Source organism: Diuraphis noxia, unplaced genomic scaffold (assembly GCF_037042655.1).
Source record: "Diuraphis noxia isolate RWA-SAM2 unplaced genomic scaffold, SU_Dnox_SAM2 contig0004, whole genome shotgun sequence".
Lineage (NCBI taxonomy): Eukaryota > Metazoa > Arthropoda > Insecta > Hemiptera > Aphididae > Diuraphis > Diuraphis noxia.
In genome coordinates this window covers 65,950,001-65,975,268 of record NW_028301714.1, presented here as the reverse complement: position 1 = coordinate 65,975,268, position 25,268 = coordinate 65,950,001, and the positions used below count along the sequence as shown (strand labels likewise).

The 25,268-nt window shown below is 29.2% G+C and overlaps 1 protein-coding gene across 2 annotated transcripts in view; it reads right to left on the bottom strand.

Moving 5' to 3' along the window:
* Positions 1-25,268, bottom strand: part of LOC107172986 (protein O-mannosyl-transferase Tmtc1-like) — a 306,219-nt gene that overhangs the window by 145,860 nt on the left and 135,091 nt on the right. For both annotated transcript variants that reach the window (XM_089225406.1, XM_089225407.1), the window contains 2 exons: positions 22,198-22,623; positions 20,268-20,568 (listed from right to left, as the gene is read on the bottom strand). In XM_089225406.1, coding sequence (XP_089081532.1) covers positions 20,268-20,568; positions 22,198-22,623 — 727 coding nt within the window. The remainder of the gene's footprint in view (positions 1-20,267; positions 20,569-22,197; positions 22,624-25,268) is intronic.

Genomic DNA, 25,268 nt, shown 5'->3' with positions numbered 1-25,268 from the left:
ATACTATGCTAAATAATACTTCGGACTACGAGAATGTAATTAGCATAGAATAAAGGTAAAATGCAAATAATATTTCTTTAATAATAATGAATGAATTCATTGGTACTAACATTATTGAAATTTGAGGAATCTTTTTGCAAATCGTAAAATCTTTATTCAAGTCAGAAGCCGTAATGATGACGGTTGAAGGATATACTTGATATTATTATACATAAATTTTAAAATATTTTAAGTATTCAAATTTATAATAAATAATAAAAAAATGATCCCCGAAATGTCCAACATGTGGCACTGATCTAACAATTAAACACATAATGACCGAATGTCGATCATACTCCGAACTAAGTTGGCCTCAAATCTTTCCAGAACACCTGTAAGAATCACTTGTCCACAACAGATCCTCACTCGGCGAGTGACACTCGCAGCCAATCTTCAATTTCATTTCAAAGCCAGAACTCCAAAACAAAATATAAAAACTTCATAAAGATGTACACAAATCTATAGCCTCAATACCTTTATAAATAAGTAATCGTTGTAAATAAACAATAATTCTTGTATCAGAATGTATCACCGATGGTAAATTTTTTTTAATAAAAAAATAATTAAATGAATAATAAAATATTGATAAGTAATAAATATTACAGATAATACATTTATAATTTTTAATACCTACATTTTAAGTAATCAACTATCTATGTATATATAATATATATATATATTTCAATTACATTAAAATTAAAAAAAAACATTCGATGAGAAATCGTTAATTTACACAATTCTTAAGTAATTAATAGTAAGTATTTAAACTTGAAATGTCTATAAAAAACAAATATTAGATCATTAAAATTTATTTTAGGTTAGAATGCAATATACAAGGAATCTTAATCAAAATTTTCAAACCATAGATAGAAAAAGAAATATTCGTATATATTTCTCACAATCACCACATGACATATTTTATGTAGATTGTATATTAAATCGGAATTTTGTTTTATGAATATGCTGGAAAAATCACAGTAAAATATTTACATTTACCATGGAAATATTTAGTGTGCTACGAGACTTTTGAGACCGACTGTATAGAAGATGGCAATATTGATCATCAACACTGGAGAAGTGGGTGGCGATAAAAATAGTAATAAAAATATAAAGAGGGATATCTAGCACGAGAATGAGCGAGACACTCGTACCGTTTAGTTTATTGCGATTTTGGCCACCTGCTCCGAAATGCTGACTATATATTACTAGTTCAAAATCTAATTCTCCTCCACGTCAACACTTATACGGTTGCATGTGTATTTGGGAACATGTGTGTGCACGTGTGTGTATGAGATAGCTGAGGAGACGAGTGGTATGAGGGTATCCACCGTATACGTATTTTTACTTGAAAAAATAAAAGTAAAACTATAAAAACCGGTACAAATCGCACTCAAAAGCCATTGGTTGGGTACGGCGGTGGTCGCTTTTATGGTTTACGCGATATCACGCAAAGTGTGTTCAGAGGGTATTTGTCGACAACGGCCGTTTAAACGACGTATCTTGATTTATGGATTTCTCCGATAATATCTATATATATTATATTATATGTTCAAGGAGAAAGGGTGAGTAAGAGAGGCCAAAAGTGAGATAAATACAATTTTTTTTCTTGTGAAAAATACCTTTTTCGTCTTTTTGATTATTATAATAATAATAACAAAACTAAACTGACTTAATACATATTATTGTTATAATAATAATTATCGATAACTTTTTTTTGTTATTTTATCGCTATAATAAAATATACGATAGTTTAGTACGTTCTCTACATGTGGGTTATTAAATAGATTCAACTGTACCATAGATATATAATGTCATTATTGTTATCTATACACTAGGACGTAAAACAAATGAATTGATAACAAAATGATAACGCTATATTATTCAACCGTCCCCGAGTTTGAAATTAATTACAATGAGATAATACCCGAGACATGCCGTCAGTACCAGTTTAGTTATGTTTATATTGTATTATGTACATATATTATACACACACGGTACATTATTATATAGCATACACAATATAATATTTTATATTCTGGTATACAAGACACGTTCGTTTATCTGGCTTAAGTATCAATTCAACCATGACAGTTAATATTATTATATTCACATATTATAATGTAATTATATAATAATATTGATATTTATGTAAGATAACAGATGACAAATAATTTAAACACTCAGTCTTGTATATGTTACACTAATAATATACCTAGTTATCGTAATGATTTATATCGCTCAGTGGTGATAATTTATAATATATATTTCGTAATACATAATACGTATAATATAGTTATATTTTACCATTTCAAACCTTTAACAGGGCTGAAATCACTGCAGAATATAATGAAAACAATGAAGCAAAGAAAAGCTGACTGTAATAGTTATGCAGCAGACGCTTTAACATAAAAAACAATGTCGTGGGTATAGATGTAAAAGGTTTTTTCTCATTTTCTTTTATCTCTTGGTTTTTTTTTTGTGGGGGAGGGGGGGGGGTCATTATATTATAGGATCGCAGTATTGTACATCACCCATAAGGTTAAACGTTTACATTCTTAAGGCTGTCAGTTGGGTAAGTCTCGTCGTGAACCCATGCGTACTATCGTCGTGTGAAATATTTATTATGACACGCCATTTCAACGAGAAATCGCAGTGAAGAGATATATCTGCAGAGGAAGACCACTCCGATTTCATTGTTTTATAATAATAATAATATTATAATCCACAAACTATAGTAACGATACGATTATTATATCGAAGTCAGTACAAAAAATACGGTAATAAACGTGTGACCGTCGCGCAAATAAAACCAAATACTTCAAATAATTTCAATAATTATTATTTGGTAATAACTGAAATGATAAAGCTTGTATGGTTTAGCGTATGATTGACGCCGGTTATTTGTAAGAATTAGATTTATTTAGAACGTTTATCCCATAAACCGTTTACGGTAAGACGGTATTAATTCAATAGTTAATAAGAATTATACATTCATAAATATATATAATTATATTTATTAAATATTCATTACAATATATTATATATTTATACCATATATGTTTTTGTAAAAAAATAAAATTTGACCTACTGTAATAATTGTAGTAAAATAAATTATCATTAACACATTATAGATACAAATATCATCATAAAATATAAATTATTATTATTAGTGATACAGGTCTTTGCTCTAGATCGACAATTACTGAACAGCAGAGTGGTAAGTAAAGAAATTTAATCTAACTTTTAATCAAAAACAAACCTAAATATTGAAGATAAAGACATTTTTCTGGTGTAAAAGAGTTTTCAGGCAGAAAATTAAAAATAAAACTATTAAATCATTGTAAAACCTGTTCAATCATTGAAGCTCGCAGAACCTACACATTTAGATGGTTTTCGTATTATTTCACCATTTTATTTTTGTGTACAGTGTACCTATATTGCCTATACAACGCGCCGTTCGATATTAAGTATTTTTTGATTCATAACATTGTAGAGGGACGTACAACATCAAAATATCGATAGTCAATAATAATCATGGATATAAGACGTATTACGATTTATAAGGAAAAAAAACCTTTGTCAGTATCAAAATATTGCTTCTTGAAGTCAAAAATGTACAATTATTATAATAGTAGAAATAATAATAAAATATATGATGGCATATCAACTGAATCGAACATTTTGTTCGTTATAATTTAATGTATATACGTTAATTAACCATATGGGTATCCACGGATCCCGGTAATCCCAAAAACATCACACGCGCGCACAATGTGTGTGTGTGTGTGTGTGTGTTTGCGTGCAGCATGCGTATGTACTATGTGTGAACGTGTATGTGCGTTTACGAGCGAACCATAATCTGAGGCATTTGTGAGTACACCATACATTCCAAATGTTAGCGGTGCCTACTGCAGTGAACATTATATTATACACGTATAATATGTATTGATAAATACACGTACGTACAGCGTAAGCTGTATAAACTTTATGACGCGATGTATATGGAACGCACATATAAATTAATTTCGTCATTAAGGTTCGCGTGACGAAACGAAAAACAACAAACTAATTAACCATGGAAAATGCAATTAGAAAAGTTTTTTTAATTTTTTTTTTTTTAAATATTTGTTAACATTATATCAGACGCACAGTGTTTAAATTACCACGTTATTAAAAACGTATTTGCCATTAGTCACTATCTTGAAATATAAATCTCACCGATTAAATAACCGTTTTATTTTTGGTTATTAAAACATAATAAATGAGTAAGAGCAAGTTTCAAGGAAAAAGAAAATATACGTGATTTGAGATTATAATACGTACCTATATATTATATTATTTATACCTACTGAAAATTGTTCAGAAGAACAACAACGGCGTGTGTTACTTAAGTCTTCGTTTGTATGCAAACAACGTAGTTGAGTGTTTTTTAAATTTATTTTAGTCGCACAAAAGTATTACTGTGTACAGCGTATAATAACCATATACCCCATACAGGCACCTACTTGGAACATTTACATTTTAAAACACTAATTTGATATAGAATTTTGACTCATAATTTCAATTCCGTTCACATTTTTAGAATAAGCTATAATAATAGGTACTAATTAAAAGCTGAAATACAATCAATCTTAATGTGCCCATGGTCCACTTTAAGCGGTTTTTTTAAATTTGGTCTAAAAAATTGAGTACACGAAGGAATGGTATAGAATAATATACATATCTGCAGGGATCAGGCAAACGAGATTAATTTCCTGCAGATATACTGATATGTTTTCGTGTAAAATCGTGTTTTATAATTATTATTATACCAGTACTTATATTTTGTAAATTTATTACTGTTAAACATAATAATAATTTATTACATTAAGCTATCGCCAACGATATGGTTAATAATTCTAGTATTATACACGTACCTAGGCATTATAGTTATATAAATTTCTATAAGATATTAGACAATGTGTAGTATAATACAATAACTACTATTCATCAAATTGCGTAATTTAATAGGCACTATATTATGTGCCAAAACACTATACATTTGTAATATGAAATGGAAAAATGTACTAATTTAGTTAGCATGCATGTTAATAACGAACGGTACACAAAATCATTAATCATAATAGCAGCATATATGTTAAATTAATTATTATACTTAATATAATATAATTATTTTATGTTTTATAATTGCATTGCAATAATATTATGAATATTGATAACAGATCAAAGGGGCGAGATTATTTATCATAAATTCATAAATTTTCCCTAATATTATGTAAGTGTATAACTGTATAGTTATTATAAAGTTATGGCATTAATATTATTATATTGATTATATGTATGGTTTATTTGCAATACTATTATTGTATGCTTATCGTCACGATACTATATAGTTAATCAAATTATGATATTTTTGCGGCCTCTAGCAGTCATATAGGTACGTAGTCTCGACTAGTCATTGAACAAATAAAAATACGAAATTCAGAACTAATTGTGATCTCCAAACTAAAAACATGTAATATAATAGTTCTCAAAGGGTATTATCGGATGTCTAATATAGGTACGATATAATTTTCGTTGCAATGTAATGTCACGTGGTGTCTTTTCGCGGAATTTGGTATTAATTTTGCGTACACGAAATACGCTCTTTAATCGAACGGATGGCGCAAACAGGAAACGGGCATTGAGAAACCGAGAAGAAACTCGCTTGCACAGTGTTGACGTTACGCTACGCCTTTTCCGCCTTTTCCGGTAGTCCTCCCGACGAGAGTAGATTCTAGTGCTGCCATTGAAATTATACGCTGCACACATATATAATATACCAAGTGGGGCGACAAAAGTCAGATGCCGTTCATGATAAATCTAAGGCGAAGAAGCGGGGAATGAAAATGGAAAGAAACGGCGTTTTTCGTTTTTGATCGGGTTTCCGAAACGTTTGTCGGCGTCGGAATTTATATTATATTTGCAGAGTAAAACGACGATATTTACGATGAAAACGACGGTTACGATTCGATTAAACGAAAAGTGAAAAGAATCTGGCATCCCCTTCCGTGACCTCCGCCTCAGCGTTCTCTTTCCACATCGATTTTGGCACCGATAACGATACGTGACATAAAGTGCGAAGAAACACGAGCGCTCATTGCAGGCACAACTGCATTTGAAACCACTAAAATAAATACACCGTAGACGACCGGGAGTAAATAATATATTTTTATTTGTGTGTGTGTGTTTGTTTGAGGAAATAATTTATGTGTAAACTAATATAAAAAATAATGACGAGATTTATGAGGCGATGGCTAAAGATAACCATCAAGAGAATAATACACGCTCGATGACGATGAGATAAGACGTCGTGTGCCGTCACCGGGGCAAAACGAATTGTCATACCGCCGTCGTGTCTGCACTCTGCGGTGTATGTCGTCCAACCTAATTGAGAAACGAAAGTCTTCGGGTTATGGGTGGGCAGAAAAAAGCACTGGAGGAAGGGGCAGCTGGAAAAGGGAAAAGTGGAAAAACTTCCACGTTTTATACATCTATATGTATAGTCTTCACTCGATTTAACTTCGGTTCTCTTTCTCACTCTTTTTCTATTCATAAATACTTTTTCTTTCAGTTTTTTTCCTACTCCCATTTTCTTTTATACTTTTTGGCTGCAAATCGGGTTTGATAGCTGTATACACAATCACTCAAAATCACACACACACACACACACACACACAAACAGTAAATAGTGTTTATTTTTTTCTGTTGCAGATTTAACTACGAAGCACGTATATGGAGATATTTATACAAATACATATTATTATATCGAGAAAGCTCTTAAATTTCAAATTGAATTAAAACTATATAATACTATTTATATTATTAAGTAGAAAAAAATCGTTAAAATTGTACAACCTTAATAGGTAACGTGATATGATTACTTTTGGATAGTATGATAATTATTATATTTTTAACAATATTATATTAGAATATTAGAATAGCAAAAAATGACTGATCAACTGATTAATATCATGTTTCATGTGTGTCTAAATTAAATTTAAACAAATTTACCATTTAAGTTCTTTCATTTTATTTTAAGTATGATTGTCTGTCAACCTGATCTCATATATTTTTATAAATACAGCTGTAGATTTCACCTACCGCCTACCATGGGAACCGGTTAATATGGACATCCGTGTTATACGGGCAAAATGGTCTGGTCTCAATTCCAATAAATAGGTATTAACTAAATTCGATTTATATGGCAAAGTTAATGTAGAAAAATGAGTTTGGTCCCAAAAAGTATACATTAAGCGGAATCCATCGAATATTATGGTCGATAGTCAAACTCATATAAACTATGAAATTATCTTTAAAATAAGTTCATTAAGCTACTTCAAGTATAAAAAAAAGTTCTCCTGTTTCTATTCCATATAATTAAATCCTTTTTAGACAATTTTTTTTGAATATTGATCTGGTATTCTTAGTAAACCACTTGTAATCATAAGATTTATCCATATTCATTCCACAACCCAGAAATTGAAAAACCATCGAAATCATCAACCAGTGAAAGTGTATGAATTAGTGTGTAGTTTATTTATATATCTTATTAAAATGTATAATATAATATTACTCATCAACGAGTCATCATTTAAATATTATAGTTCAGTGAATTATTTTTTTTAGTAATATAACCATCATGACATGTTGTAGGTAAAATATTAAGTTCTAAACCTGTAGTTTCGATCGAAAAATAAATTGGTATTGTATAAATTACATCGTTTGATTTTTATAAGTTCGTCAATAGAAGTTATAGTTTATATAAAATTACTTATATTATGTTTACGGTCACTAAACATATTTCCCTGTGCATAACTTATCAGTATAAAACATTATTAAAATATTATTAGAGATCCAATTTGTTAACTTATATACTCGGGATATACGCCATTGACTCATAGGATTCACGTTTTATTTCTGTATGATACGAAACAATTTGATAAAAATGAAATATTTTAATCAAAAAAAAAAATAGTCTCTAATAAAATATAATTTGAAGTTCTATAGTATGATGTTATCATTTCATTTTTTGTTCAATTGCATTTCATGTCTAATCAACAAAGTGATTCATTTAACAGTAAACAAGCAACGTCATGAAAAGTATTGAGTTTTCACTGGAAAAAAAACCTAACCTGTTTACAAGAAATATACGTTTTAATGTATTAATCATAACACCTTTGAAAAAAATATAAATTTATGAAATTAAGTTTTTACTAACATAATCTAAAAATTATTCACAAATCAAACAGCTTGCATTAAAAAAAGAGAAATTACTGCAAACGCTCAAATAAAAAAAGGAGAACGACAAGGGTGTGCGTTATCACCTCCACTTTTTAATTGCTAGATAGATAAAGTTATAATTATAGTGAAAGCAGTGCTAACAAGACTAAATAAAATTAGCGAAAAAAATGTTCCAATGATGCGATTTGCATATGACATTGTGGAAATAGCAGAGAGTGAAGGGGACATACAGCATGCAGTTGAAGAAATAAATAAAGTGCATAAAACGTCAGAAATAAAAATAAATAGTGCATTAAAAAGAACTTAGTCTGAGCCAGAGACTTGAAAATAAAAGCTGATATATACATAGATAGCCAAAAACTAGAGAAATTGGATGAAATGGTGAACCTAGGGAGCAAAATCACATCTGATGATAAAAGCGTGCGAGATATTTAACACAAAGAGTTCGAGAATAATTTTGATCCTGAAATCTATGTTTAAGACAATCAAAACTATTAAATGTACTTGAAATCGGTATTGTAAAATATTCTAAATATTCCGAAAACACCAAAACTAAGTAAATAAATGTATCATATTAATATAATATACATATATCAATTTATAAGTTTTGTATTGATGCACGTAAATCATATACCTATCGTGATCAGAAGGCAATTATTATTAATAGACGAAAACTTATTTAGCGTTAAATTCACGCCCCATTTGTCACGATCGAGATAATATTATTAGTTCATGTCGTTTTCGAGCAAAGTGGGTACCCATTGGTTTTTAAATCGCGTGCGCTCAGCGAACCGTATAGAATTGAGGTAAATTACTCGACAATTAGTTTTCAGCAATTAATTAATATATTTCTATGTACAAAATATACAAATGGATATAACGTAATAAGCGGTTATATTTGAATCAAAATATTATTTGTTATTATTATTTTTCTCTTATTCATTTTTTATAGCGCATTACCGTAATTGCATCAATATGATCAGATGATCACGAATATTAGTGCATATTGAAAAGTTTTTCTTCCACGGGTTCAGTTGTAAGTTCCCTATTTAATAAAGATATTTGAAAAGTAATTCGTTTTCCAATATTATTATTATTACCTATGTGGGTAAGTATTTATATATAGTATACGTATGCACACGTATGGCACTTACTGCTGTGCTATTATATATAATAATAATAGTCATAATAAATTAATCATCACAAGTGCAGATGCAAACCTCTGCAACCTCTGCAGGTTGTCAATAATTAATGAGTTTTCCGACGGTAAAAAATATTTTTAATATAGATATTATATTTCATAATTTTCATATATTATAGCTTCGTCAGCTTTATATAAGAGTGTTATCGACAAAATCGAGACAATTTTGGAATTGATAATATTATAATATATTATAAGAACGTTTCAACATTACTTTATATTATACCATCAAATACATCGAATAGCTTTTCGAAGAACCCTTTTAAATTTGTATCTGAAAAATACAGATAAAGAACACAATATTGTTTTTCAATATCACTATAAGAGTATAATTTTTTGTACGTCCAACAAAAAAAATAAAGTTAAAAGATATTGTAGTTTCAAAACGTATATTATATTACTTTATTGAATTTTTAATAAAACAAATAAGAAAATATCAAATCGTAAGGAAATAAAAAAAAAACTTGAAAATATATTAAAATAATTGCATCAAAAGAATATTTCAAAATGAAAAAAAAACTAAAAATGATGAATTGATTTAAAAACTTTATATGAAGTTAAAAACAACAGAACGTTATTATAATCGTGATAAGTTACACCTAACCTAACCTACCTACTCTGTAAAACACATTAAACATTTTAATTTGATGTGCTTTCCATTGAGATCCCGTGCGAGTTTTTTCAATATATTAAATATATGGAATTAACTATGCATTACGTGCGACAATAAATTATCCTATGGAATTATATGATTCGACTACAAAACTATAGAAATGTGTATAATATGTAATGTTTATAGATTGATATAATTTCAAAGTAACTGTATATATTTATATAGTGTGATTTGTGTAAGATAACTGATTTTAAAATAATTGATTCAATTACTATTTATCATATTTAAAATATAATTAAGTGGAACAAAAACAAACTGCTCTCAGAATATTGTATGTAATTTATTACATTGACGGCAGTATTAGTACTTTTTCACATAACTACCAATATAGAATATTTGACATATTTCAAACGTATTTAAGTGAAAAAATGTTATTTATAATAAAATAAAATATTTTATATAAATATAAACATAATATACGCATGACAATATTATTGTATATTTATACCCCCATAATGAAATATTATTAGGAGAATGCGAATAAAGCAAAAAGTATGTTTTTTTTTTAATTACCATATTTTTCAAAGGATTTTTACGCGCCGCTGTGAACCACGTGGCTATCTAATCATATTATTGATTGGTTTACGGTCGGTGCAAGGAAATTTAGCCGCATGCTATTAGCGCGTAAAAGCCGAAGGCTAAAGGGTACCTACCTATTATATTATTATATTCGTATATATATATATATATATATATATATATATATATATATACATATATAGGAATATAGCCGCAAGTGTATCGGTAGCTTAATGAATATAATTAAATCGGCCATCACCGGTTTAATTATAATAATAATATGAACCTATATATATATATACCTATATATATATATACACATTGTACCTATATACACACAGTGTTTATTATCATAATATACGAAGCTATGGATTGAAAAAAAAAATTTTTAACTTTTAACGGTGGTTCTATGGTATCAGCGAGACAACGACGAAGGCAATAATATTATGCCGATACCAACTGAATGTGTATAAACGTGTTATATTATGATAATTTATTGGTAATATATCAACAGAGCAATCTTACATAAGGTACTTTCATAATATTATGTATAATATATTATACTTATACGAAGTGATTCATTTAATGCAAGGCACTCATTAATCCAAAAAACACTAAGGGTTTTGAAAATATTTCTCTTTCATCATTTTAATTTTATTACTACCTATATAATTTTACTATTATCTATCGTATATCCATAATAATATACACAAATATACCCTGAATAATATTCTGCCTTACAATAAGGAATTCATATTGCACATTGTCATTAAAAAATTATAAACAATAACCATATATAATACTTAAAATATTGATTATCAACTACCTAAAATTATATAAAACAAATATTTTTATTAACATTATTAGTTTTTAAACCATTGAGTGTCTTAAATTAAATGGATCATATGGTATACCACGGAATCTTTGGTAAACAAAAACAAAAACGAAAAAAAAAAACATCGAACAAATTGTTTGTTTTGTATTAGCTAGCGAACCGTATTTGATTGAAAAACTCCAACACAAAGAATAATATAATGATATATAGATGATTTAATTTACCTTTTTTTTTCACTCTAAGCCACTATAATGTTAGCATAGCCGAATTGGTTTTCATTTGAAATCAATTCCAAAATCCATGTTTTTTTTTACAAGTATTTACACATTAAGTACTTAAAATATTTTAATAGGTACTGGGATTTTTTAAGATGATGCATATTTTTTAAATGAACACCATGTTATAGCTTTTTAAATATAATATTATTCACACATAAAAGAGTTCAAAATAATATTAATTATTTTTATTATTATTCAGCATTATTATGTTTTAATTTTGAAAGAATTCTTCTACACTTTAATTAAAAATGTAACAGTGATAATCACGGAACATATACACGGGGTTATTAAGTAGAGTTATAAATTCCATACTTAAAATAATTAATTATGTTCTTAATTATTTAATATTAATATTTTTTAAACTTAGGTTTTTAAATTTTTACTTATATTGAAAACTTAAGCATAGCCATGCTTTTGTGTTTTAATGACTAAATGAATTTTAAAATTTAAAATTAACATAGTGAATAAACTGTTTTCAGTCATGTTTAAGAGTTTTTAAGTGCATTTTTTCTAATTATACTCACATAAATGTTTATTTTTTATGACTTCCAGTCCATTATAATGGTGGGCCTTGTTATAATTTAAACATTGTGTTGTCCTTGTAAGCAAATACCAATTTTCAGAAGTTTATAAGGAATATTTATTTAAAATTTGAATGGTATACATGATATTGATTACGATCAATCGGTCCGGTAACCATTCCAATAGTTAATGTATGGTTATTAAACGTGCACTATGCAAATAATATGTTAGATTTAACTCTAAATTAAACTATGATATGGGGAAATCATTAAATCATATTATTTTGTTTAATATAGCGTTAAATGTTGTACGAATTCATATTATGGTGCAGTGTTGTTATTATCACGATATTCTATAATTATAAATAAGTTTTCGAAATGTCAATTAATAATTATTTTTTAGATTTTTAGCGGCACAGTCCATATATAAAAGACAGAACAATCAACATTAGAGTTCTTGTAAATAAAATATGCTATTAAATCATTAAATAAAATCATTGTTCAGTGAATAGAAGTACAAACATACGGAATATTGAATTTTTAAACACACTATAATTCTATATCATTATTCATTAAAAATGTGTTGATTGCATGTTTCAATCTGATAACAATATTCGTAAATAATAAATACCATCGGTTAAAAACATAGAAATCATATAGGCGTGGTCAAAACAATGTTAACGTGAAATATATTTCACACAAAGTCGTCTCCACAAATGTTAATAAATAATAATATTATATTATAGTATAATAATAAACAAATACAAGGAAGAGACGTCGGTCGTAGTTAAATTGTATCTCAGTGTTAATGCTGGGTAGGGTGGATTTTTTCTATGTCGCGACTAACTTAACAAAAATTTAAATAATAAACTCTTATCGCTAGTGGTTCTGCACAAGTCAGTGTTTTATGTCAAGTACAAAAAACAATTCCATTCACACACACATTCGCAGGTGCTCGCACTTTGATATATAAAATTAAAACTAAAAAATAGCTCGCACGCTCTTATTTAATAATATTATACATTTCACCCTCGGTGTCAGAGTGCAGTCAGTCGGGTCGGAATTTGAACTTTTATTAGTGGATATATATTTTTACATTTTTTTACGACTTTGTGCTCGTTGACGGGTCACACACAAATAACGCGCTCGTAGACGAAATTAGCGTTTACAAGAGTTCTGTGCACCAACACACGCACACAATCTTGTATTATAATATAATAATAATATATACTAAATTAAAACTCATCTATGGCTAACCAACGGCGTGCGCCCGGTTAGGTTATGATTAGGTTATACGCGTGATGTGCGTATACTGTTTTAGCTGTCGTAATTATACATAATAATATTTAAACAAATCAAATATGAATTCGTGCAAGTAAAAACATCTGGATGGAATTAATATAATAATAATAATAATACCTATACGATAATTATATTATGTAGACAGTACAAAATTCCGCTAGATGTTACTATCATTAATCAATGGTATTGTACGGTAACCTGCAGCACTGTTTGTCAGAATCGTTTATATTTTATGTAAAATTTACATTTACCTAATTATAATATAATTTATGCTATATGAATGACGTACCTTTTGAAAAAAAATAAAGTAAAAAATAAACTGTATCAATATTCAGATAAAATGACATGCACCGTCAGTTAACTGATCTAATAAAGTGGAATTCCCTTGCTGCATTGTGATATTATTTACAACTATAAAAAAATCAAATTCTAAACGAAGGTATCCTAAAAAATGTCGGTGGTCCACTACATCACTCATTTCAACTTAAGTTATTTTTTCCAGCACTTGTCAAAAATTCCAATAGTTTTAAATTCATATCAATTGCCCGAATTCTCCATTAGGTAGTTTCTTAAAAGTTTTGACTTTTACATCATCTTTAAATTGTCCTAAATACAAGTTACGAAGATATCCAGAAGTTCTCTTCCCTTCAATAATTATATTATGCAGCTTTTCTGCAGGATGTCTCGAAGCATGTTTGATCGTTTTCTGAGTTCTTTTACTCTAAAGGTATAGGCGGTATAGTAATTAGTAGGTATACCATGTTATGATTAGGTATATCATTAATAATGATTCATTATTATAGGTATCGCATTCTTATCAGGCTTCAGCGACAATTTTAAATTGTGTACTGTGTACATAATCATATTTTATAAATTACGTGATTTGAATAATTTTTGTAAGAGTTTATTAAAAATGAATACAACTTTTTTCGAATTTTTAAAAATAACTAGTTAAGTTACTCAATATTTACATAAAAAATACAACTAGTTAAGTTACTCAGTTACTATATAAACAAAGTAACTAGTTAAGTTAGAAGTTACTGCAAAAAGTAACTTCTAAATTAATTTTTAACTTTCTAACTAGTTACTGCCCAGCCTTGGCATTATGTAAATCTCGAACAAATGCATATTCAAGTTTATATGCAGACGGGGCATTTATTGTAAAAAACATGGTTTTTTCACTGGATGTGTTATTGCACTTACGCATGTATTTATATACCATCGGAGTGGCCGAGCGTTCTAAGGCATCGACTGCAACGCGCACCGTCGACGGTTCGAAACATCGGTCACGGGAGGCACCTCTCTTCGGGTAATTACGCTATGTGGAGAGAGAGGCTGCCATCCCCCACCTGGACATGGCAAAAACCTAAGGGTGCCAACTAGAAATTCTGCCAAATAGGCATCTGAACTAGGCCTTCGAGCCTACTCTCCGATATAGTGCCATACGAAAATAAAAACCGCTTATATAGAAATTCCGGTAGTATGGATAGGAAAAAAAGTCAAAAGTAAAGTACATTTTGTATGTAAAATTAAAAATTAAAAAATTTGCTACCTATTTAATAGTTAAAAAAAATCAAGAGCTATTTTGTAAATCCGATTTTTAGAAAAAATATGGTGTTCAAAAATGTTACTAAGGTTGAATCAATAATTTTTAAACAATTTTTAAAGTTTGTTTAAATTCAAATTTATTTCTTATTTATCAGTATTACAACGATTATGGATTTTGAATTATTTTTTTTCAAGAAATTTGGTATCACGAATAATAAACAAATATGATACTAAACAGTAATACAATATTAGGTACAATTGGTACAATGTACAATCAACATGTACGTATGCGAACACGTGATTCATATTTCGATGCTTGTCAAGAAAATATTATTTGGTTGTTAAGTGCTTATAAAATAGTAATTTATGCTTAATTATATAGTATCAATATCAATTATAAGTATACAATAATAATATGATCATTGACCAGTTACCACCTCCATATGCACTGGACTTCAATATAACTGTAATAATTTTGACAGTTATTCATCCAGCAAATAAATGCAAATTTCATTAGCAAAATTCATATTTTGTTTTAAACTCGATGAAATCATGTTTAAAACAATTTTAAAAAATCATTTAAAAAAAACATGTTTTAAACGATTAAAACAGTTTTTTTGATTTTTTTTAAAAAATCATGTTTTTTATAAACTCTGCTACATATATATATATATATAGGTAATTATAGATCCGTGGAGGTGTGGCCGTGATTATGCATAATTTGAGCGAGAGCGATTATAATGAAATAAAGATATATATTATAGTACCTATGTATCTAACACGATAGTCACTACTTTGAAACCTCTACACCTCAATCAATTTGATCACCCCGACGATATCGGCGAATGACTACGAAAACGACGAAATAGTGCTAAATAAAATATGACCATGATCATAACATATTATGTGACCACTAAAATATATATTTGGTATCGTGATTACTATGTTATTAAAAACGTTTTCGGTTGTATAGACATTTGAAACTTTGGTAAAGTGGTTCTCAATTTATATATTTATATAAAAGAGAGCCTTTATAAACGTTGGATAAACGATAAATTCTGATTGTTCAGGCAAAACGTGTATACCTACAGCTATACGTTGACATTTAAAAATAATAATAGTAATAATAAAACGTTTTCTTGTGAACTGGTCTTATAACTAGGCATAATGTAATGTAATATAAAAGTCGCAAAACTATTATATTGTCCGCAGTTAATTCGTTAAAGACGTGTTTTTATTTTTTCCACTACCCTCTGCACAGTCACTGACCACCAAACATCTTTCTTTCGCATTTTATTATATTATGTCTTCGAGTTATAATTTTTTCGATGTATACATAGAAAATATTGCGCAGCAAAACTCTACAGCGGATGAGAGACCTAATTTTTAGGTTACAAACACCGCTCGTACATTGTAAAAATGTCGTTTCCAGATGTCGAGAACACGACCTTATCACCTCTTTCTTTATGTACACGTATAAAATATACGGAGATGAAAAATCGTATACGTTTTATACACAATATTTTTATTTTTCTTCTACGAAAAAAACGCCCATTCCGACGGCCCAGAATGAGATTATACTTTTTCCACTTATTTCCCAACTGCGTTATGGATGAAAAAAATCTAATCGAAACTCGCTTTATTATAATATTATAATACATAAACTGAGCAGTAAGCGATTATATTTTAATAGACGCAGCGTGTGTGGGCATATCGTTTAAAATGAGTATTAAAGTTTATCGAAGTAGTGCAGGCAGACCGTTTGGCTAATGTTATCGTTTCGGAGTGTTGTTTGTCTTTCATACGTTTTTATTGTAATAATAATAATTATTATTATTACTATTATTGATGTTTTTTTTTCTATCGCACGGGTGAGGTTTAAATGTAATATGTGCGTAGTATGTATAGTAATTTTATGCCACTTTATTCATTTATTATATTATTATATACTTGGCGGCGTGCACGTCTGAATACAAATATTACTCTTAAAAGTAAAAATCTACTCATATATTATATTATATTGTGTTTTGTTTCACTGTGGTATTTATACTGCAGTAGATCAATAAATTAATAATTTATATTTTTAAAATATGTTATCGGAATATTATTACTGAATATGAAGCAATATATTCAAATGCTACTGCCTACTTATTTTAGTATATAATATTTTACAAATCATAACGTAACACACTGCATATTATTTCAAAAACTATTAACGCTTTGGAAATATTTGTTTTACATAAGTTTTTAGAAAAATTAAAGGTTTTTTTTTTAAATTAAATTAAATTTTTTTAATCACAACATGCATTTTAATTCCTTATTATTCAAAAGTAGAATATTTCACTTACTACTTCGATACATAAAAATCGAATTTTGGACTAATATTTTATGAGTTATAAGTATTTAAAGTTTATACGAGCGAAATGGAGTGTTACATAGCCGGTGATATTTTGCGATATGTTGGTCTACTCGTCTAAACTATTATGCAATAGAAAATTTTTTTAAATACGTTTTTGTATTTTATTATATTAGACTCGTTAAACTGCAACGTAATTGTATGAGTATCAGACTCTAAACTCTGCAGTGTGTTGTGAGTGAGGACGATGTACGTGGACCCCTGGCTATGAGATCGGTAACGCGTGAACTGTTTTACATAACATAATCAATCGAAATAGTCGTGGCACCTCATAATAGTTATAAAGTGACCTTCGATATAATATTTCTAGCTCGCGATTCCCGCATTAACTTAACGGAGTAAAACTGAACACCATACGATACAAACCACACACCCTGTATATAAAATATGCACTGAGGCGAAAGTTTTACCGCAGCAGTGGATACCGCGTGTGGTATCACGTACCTACATCTAGTTAGTGTGCACGCATAATATATAATACATATTAAGTGTGTACCTATACATAGGTACATAATGTTATAGTTTATACATATTATCTTTGTATGGTGGTATTTCACAGACTTGTATATTTAAAAGTAATATCGTTCAGCACGAAAACGATTACTCAAATCTAGAACAACCTTTTTTCGACCCTCGAAATAGGGCGCGTAAGTATAATAATAATAATATATTCTATTCTCTTTGCGAAATTCCGCGGTGTCGGATTTTCAAACGACCCGCAGCTATATATATATGGATATGTATATATTACGTAAAACATAATAATAATAATAATAATAATAATAAATAATAATAGTAATATTGACTAGCGGGCCAATCGAGTTTTGCCCGACCCATAATAATAAAATATATACATCGATGCCGGAAGTAGGTGCAACAGTATATATACGAGTATGTATACATTTATATGTATTCTAAAATGCGCCATTGCTCGATATTTTCGGCGGATCCCATTTCGACCTGATACAACGGTCAACGATAGGACTACGTATTTACATTATGCGATGTTCACGACCCGCGAGCCCACGTACAGAGAACATTTCGAAGAATACCATGGTCATGACGTGACTAAATATTTATTTATTATGTTTTTTTAATTTTTTATCTGAGAGTAGATATTTAAGTAAATTACACGTATATCAAAATGATTAACCGAATATAATATATATAACAACATTTGTCGTGAAATAATTTTACATGCATATCACGGTGTTTCGTAAATATAGTTCCAACGTTATTATACTTGGTTATTAATGTATTATATAAGTTTCAAAACAATATTCTACAGCTGTTGTATTCTATAAAACTAGTCTACATATTATGTATTGATGGTTAAAAGAATTATGAGCATTGTCATAATATAAGGTGTTCATCGTAATTATATCAGTGTTGTGATTAATTTTTTTATCAAGCATCCCGTTAAACAATAATTTTTTTACAATAATTATTTCCTCTGAGGTGGAACGATTTCCGATTGGGAAAAAAACGGCTTCTATGCAAATAAGTACTGCATACAATAACAATATAATAATATAATACTGCATTGTGTTTTTTACGCCGTAAAATGTAATTCAAACGATTTGTTTTCAAACAATACTAGTTACGACCGTGTAATAATAGGAATCAACGAAGGTTAATTTAAATTTAAAAACAATTTTGTTGCATATTTTTCATTTTTATGGGCACGGCGCCACAACCTGATGGTTTTTAGTGCACGAACTCTTCCGAGCCCTGTGTGTACAGGGTGTTTGTTTAACCTCACGCACTCAGTTTTTCTTTCATCAAATTATGATATATAATAGTAAAATATGGTATGTACCCAGTATACATGTTAATTATTTACGTTTAAAATATTTGTATCGAAAAGTGAAGTGACAAAAATATCAAGTATTTGACAAACTATAGTTTTTTATTTATATTTTAAGCAATTAAATATATCTAATAAAATTTCAGAAAATTGATTGTTGCGATAAATGACTAGGTACTTTGAGTACCTATTAGGTATATTAATACACTAAATGGTTCATTCGACATTTAACATTTTTTTTAAAGTACTAATTTAGATTGAGAAATTCAAATTATGCATTGCTATAATAAACTTCCGAAAGAAAACTTGGACATTTTAATTAATTTATAAAATTATTGTTATATTATTTAAATTATTGGAAGGAAATTTAATTCTTATAGGTAACATTTATTATTTTTTTTCATCAAAACATATTTGTTTTTAATTTTTTGTAAGATATAAACAATTAAACATTTTTTAACCTTTGCTTCACGGTTTTAAGTTATCTAATTGCATTAAAAACTATTCATAGGACTGGAAAAATATCGATAGCGTTGCGCTTACACAATCTAATCATGTTTCAGATCATAGCGATAATCTCAGACGGTTTAAATGTTAAATTATATTGTAGAAATTTGATGTGTAATAAATATTTCAAAATGTATAAACATTTTTAAGAAAAATATAGTAGAATTAATAAATATATTATTATAAAATATTGTATTTATTGTATATTGTAAACAATGTATTCATTGTCGACTGACCAAATGGGAAATGTTGCAGGGGAATCGATTTTTTTTACTTATAATAATGTAATAATAATACGTAGTAATGATTTATGTACGTTTGTAAAGAAAATCACTGACCTTTTGGTGGGTTGATGTGCACGCCCGATCGGTACAGCGACTCGTCGTCCTGCCAGTCGTTGTTCCTTATGACTGTTCGAGCACCATAGACGGTGAGCACTACCATCAGTCCCATCCTTGGCCACTTGGGACCTAAACGACGTTCTAATGCTGCGTAACCGTACCCGAACAGGAAGCAGTATCCTACGCTGGGCATGTATAGCACCCTCTCAGCCAGCACAAAGCCCACGTAGAAGAACATGTTGGACACTGGAACGAATGGTATAGCGGTCATGGCGATGGCGAGTCCCACAGCCCTTACCTTAAATATAATGATTATGATAATATTATATTGTCAACAATTTTAAAGAATATTTTAGTAAAAGTATTAGGTAAGATGTGATTATTTCGGTATTATTTTTTTTGCATTTAAAAAAAAAAAATTGTTCAAGTCAGATCTAAACCCAATTTTCAAAATTGTAATTATAGAAGCTAAAATATGCATTTGAATAATGCACAATATTTTATTTTTCAAATGTATTTTTCCTGCGTTATTTAAACTAAAGTTAATTGACAATTTAGGCTTTTAATTGACCTGACAAAGGTTTCATATTTCAGAAAAAAAATCAAATTAATATATTTGATATTAAACCAAATGATGCGGTGTGAATGTTCTATGCAAATAACGCTAAACATAAAAATCGTTTCAACAGATTAAAAAGGTAAAAAATATAAACATAAAAAGTATTAGTTTCTTGTTGTAAATTTTTTTTTTATGAATACGTATATAATAATTAAATTAAATACTTAAAAAAACTAAAGTATCTGAATCTGTACCAGAATATTTTTCAAAATTATCTTTCACCAGAATTATTCTCAATATAAATAACGTGGCGCGTTTACTTAAGACAAACACTAAAGTATGTTAAAAATATATATACATATTATATATAAATAATTAGGGATAATTTGACATGAGCTTGTTACCTGTTTGAGAGCGTGTGTACCAGGCATAAACTGAGATCTTTTTTTTTACGTCAACATAACAAAAATTGACAAATCACGATTGACTAACAAGAGTGATATAGTTATTATTTTGATTCTAAAACAATACTAGAAAGTACTGATAATCTCAATTCCTAAAAATTATAAAAAACTATACTTTTTTGTAGCGGAAAAAAGATTTAAAAAAATGATTCAAATCGACCAAGAACACGGCGATAAAAAAATTTTAATTTAACAATAGAATACAAAAATTACGTAGACGTATATTTAATAATTTTTGTTAAATATAAAAAAAAAATACAAAATCGTTTATTCATTGATTAAAATGATTAAAACGATAATAATAAATAATAAACGAAGGAAAACATATCTAATTTAGCATTAAATCATAATTTATTTATTGGTATAAATTCTGAAAAACCCCAAATTAACAATTAGCATAGTTTACATTAAGACTGATATTATACCGATTTAATTTTTATCACTGATCACAAAAAACTTGTTATTAATTATAGATGTATATAAACTTATTTTGAAAAACGAAACCGTTATGAATTTTTAATTATCAAATCACGTGCTCTATTTAAAACGAATAATATTAAAAGTAAGTTTGCCTCACAGATTTATTATAATCATATTCATTAATAAAGTAATAGCAATTAATTACTGACCTTAATGCTATATACATACATAATCTACATTGAAGGGCCTAACTAAAAATTTCATCAGGGAAAGGAGCAAGATATAATTATAGTGTTTCATTAAATTTTTACCCTAATCATTTTAAATTTCTGTTCAACATTTATATATTTATTAGCTATATGGATAGAGTGAAGCAATTCTCGTTTCCCCCTTTAACGACGCCCTTGTCTTTAGGTATTCATAGTAATAAATAGTAATCTTAATATTATGTAACGAAAACAAAATTTATCTAGCTAGTATTTACCGGATCATCGGGACGATCGGACGGGCGATCATACTTGGTCTTCGAACAGCATCTATGAGGCCGGTTATGATGTAGTCTGGCCTTAGATGCGGCTGCGACTGACCGCTTGGCTGCGGCGAACAAGGCCACGTACAGGGCGATGGACAGCGCATTCCGGGGGTCATAGACGGATGTGACGGGCGCGATGGCGTCCATAGACCAGTCGAAGCTTAACCTTCGAGGGTATACGAGCAACCGAAAGTTCTCAGCTGGCAAGTAAAGGAACGTCAGCGTCCTTGTCACTAGGCTGGGTGACTTGGCGGTCGGGTTGTCAGCCGCTGCGAACACCGGCGGTCCGCTGTCACCCATCAGCGACATCCTGGCGAACAGCAGACCAGCGGCCGCGCCCGACAGAATCGCCAGTGTCCTGTACATTCCTCCAGAGTTCTGCGGAAAAAAATTCGAAGGTATTGAGATCAGTATTAATTATCACATGGTAAAAAAAAAAATGTTTAAATGTCAATAATTATAGTTGAAAAATTGTCTCATAATCAATAAAACTGTGAAAGTTTTTCACGGTTCGTCCGAATGCCACGTGATTATACAACCCAATACCATCTGAACCACTCGTACTAAAATATTACAGAAAAATGGATTATTAAAATTCACAATTCGAGAGTTGTTTATCCTTGGAGATTTTCGAATTACTGAGATATCGCTGTAACGAGTTTTCTATTACTTCTCACGTTCTCAAGTTACTGTAACCAATCTGTCTTATCAGTGTGTTCCAGTAAATTTGATTTTATGAAAATGTATTATTTCTTTGTAATACTATTGAATTTTGACTTATTTTAAAACAACTTTGTTGGAACTAACGCATATACGACGCGCAAGTATTCTTATCGTAATAATGTTTGAACGTTTAAACATCGAAATCCAGGGGCGTAATTATTTATCTAAAATTATATACTTACAATAACATACGTTTAATTTAAATTGAGTTTAGTTTTTTTATAAATACTAAACTCAGGTAAACAAAATGTACAATAAGCATAATTTCCGTGTCCCATCCTACCCCTCAAGGCATCACACACTCTTTCATATCCCCACTCACTCCACCTCCTACGGTAATAACCATCCACTACACCGTATGCTTCGTTATGCCAATAATGCTATATAATCTACTCAGTATTCTATATTTATTTGCCACTTTTAACCGTCTGTATAATACTATTCTAATAATGCATTTTGTAAACTAGTCTAATTTTAAGCTGTATATTGTAATATTATTACTGTTCTATTACTGTTTATATACTTTTTGTAATTGCTATTTGACGTAAATAAAATAAAATAAATAATTAATAACAATAAGTAGTGTAAGAACAACTAGATGGAAGAAAAATCAAATAGTATCTTACGAAAGAATGATAAAATAAGTTGCCCAGAGATTACACGGAAGTTGTGTAGGTATGATTTTTCTGTATACAAAATTGTTGTTTTATGTATTCAATTTAAATTTCAAATATTAATGGAAACACGTAGCTTGACTCATAACAATTACCTGCACTTACAAGTAAATTTACCAAAGATTAGCTGTGATTTATCACAAACAAGAAAAAACCAATACACAATTAAGTAACACACAGACGAAATACTTCTCCAATTAAATATTTTAATTTATCAAAAACAGATCATTTGTTCTCAGGAACACATAAATAATGATATTGAAATAATGTAAACATTAAAAGATACGTGATACATCACTTGAGTATACATAAGATACCATACATAATCTACAATCACTAATAATTGTTATAATTATTTTTATTTTTTTAAATCGTGAAGCTTAATGGTCATTCCTTGGATCTCCATTACATCAATGGTCAAAAGTAGTCACTCCAACACACTCTCTCGACATGCATAATCAACATAATATGACTATAGGTTTCGAGGAAAAAAAATAAAAATATCATCTTTCTTGCATGAAAAATAAAATAAATTATCTTACTAAAATTCCATATGATACTCTTTAAATTATGAAAAACAATCTGAGTATTTGAAAAATACTTGTCATTTAAAACATAAAACCCAAAAACTAGAAAATTCAGAATTTAAATAAATATATAATTTAAAATGTAAAATGACAATGAGTATGCTTGGTGACTCATCCCGTATATAGTTAACTAATATGTGCACGATATCTTACAGAGAACGCCGACTTTTTAAACGGTCGTTTGGAGATAATTTTATTGCAGTTTTAACTACCATTTTATACGATCCATAAACATTTTAGAACTCGATATGAGATCAAAACTGGAGAATTTCGAATATTACTCCGTATAAAATATAATAAATATCACGACTTGGTCTGAAGTTGTTATTGCCGAAACGTCTTCGACGTTAAAGTTAGAGGGCTCCGCACACAATTATAACCGTCCGTTTTTATGTTATTATTATTATTATGCACTTTCAATCGTCGTCGTCTCAAATGCGATTTCATTCTCATGTGTGTATACTACATTCTGTTGATTTAGCAAATATACATTGGTTAGGTTATATATATATTGACAAATTTAGAGAACGTGAGTTTACACTGCACGTGTGAAACGGTCGCAATAGAACACACATTTCTATGTGTATATATATATATATCATGGTCAACACGTGGTGTATAAGGCGGCGAAAGAAAATAATAGGATAGACGTAGAGAACGAGGAAAAACCAAATAGAAAAGTCATCTGGAATTAATCATTTGTTTGTCGAACGGCAATAGTTTTCCAGACTATAATACGCGCGCGCACACACATACACGGGCTCAATATAATAATAAACTGGCGTAGAGGGGCAATAATTTTCAGTGGTCACGCGTGGTATATTCCTACACCTATACCCATTACCGCATTGCTATATACATATGTATTATCTTATACTAGTACACGAGACACGGGACACAGGTGTATAATATATATAATCATGATTTATGTTGCGTGCGCTTGTACGACACCGGAGGTAAAGAATCAAAAAGTTATTCTCAAAGTCTTGAAAAGAACAATGTTTTCTCGTTGGCATACGGTAGACTATATCGTATTTTC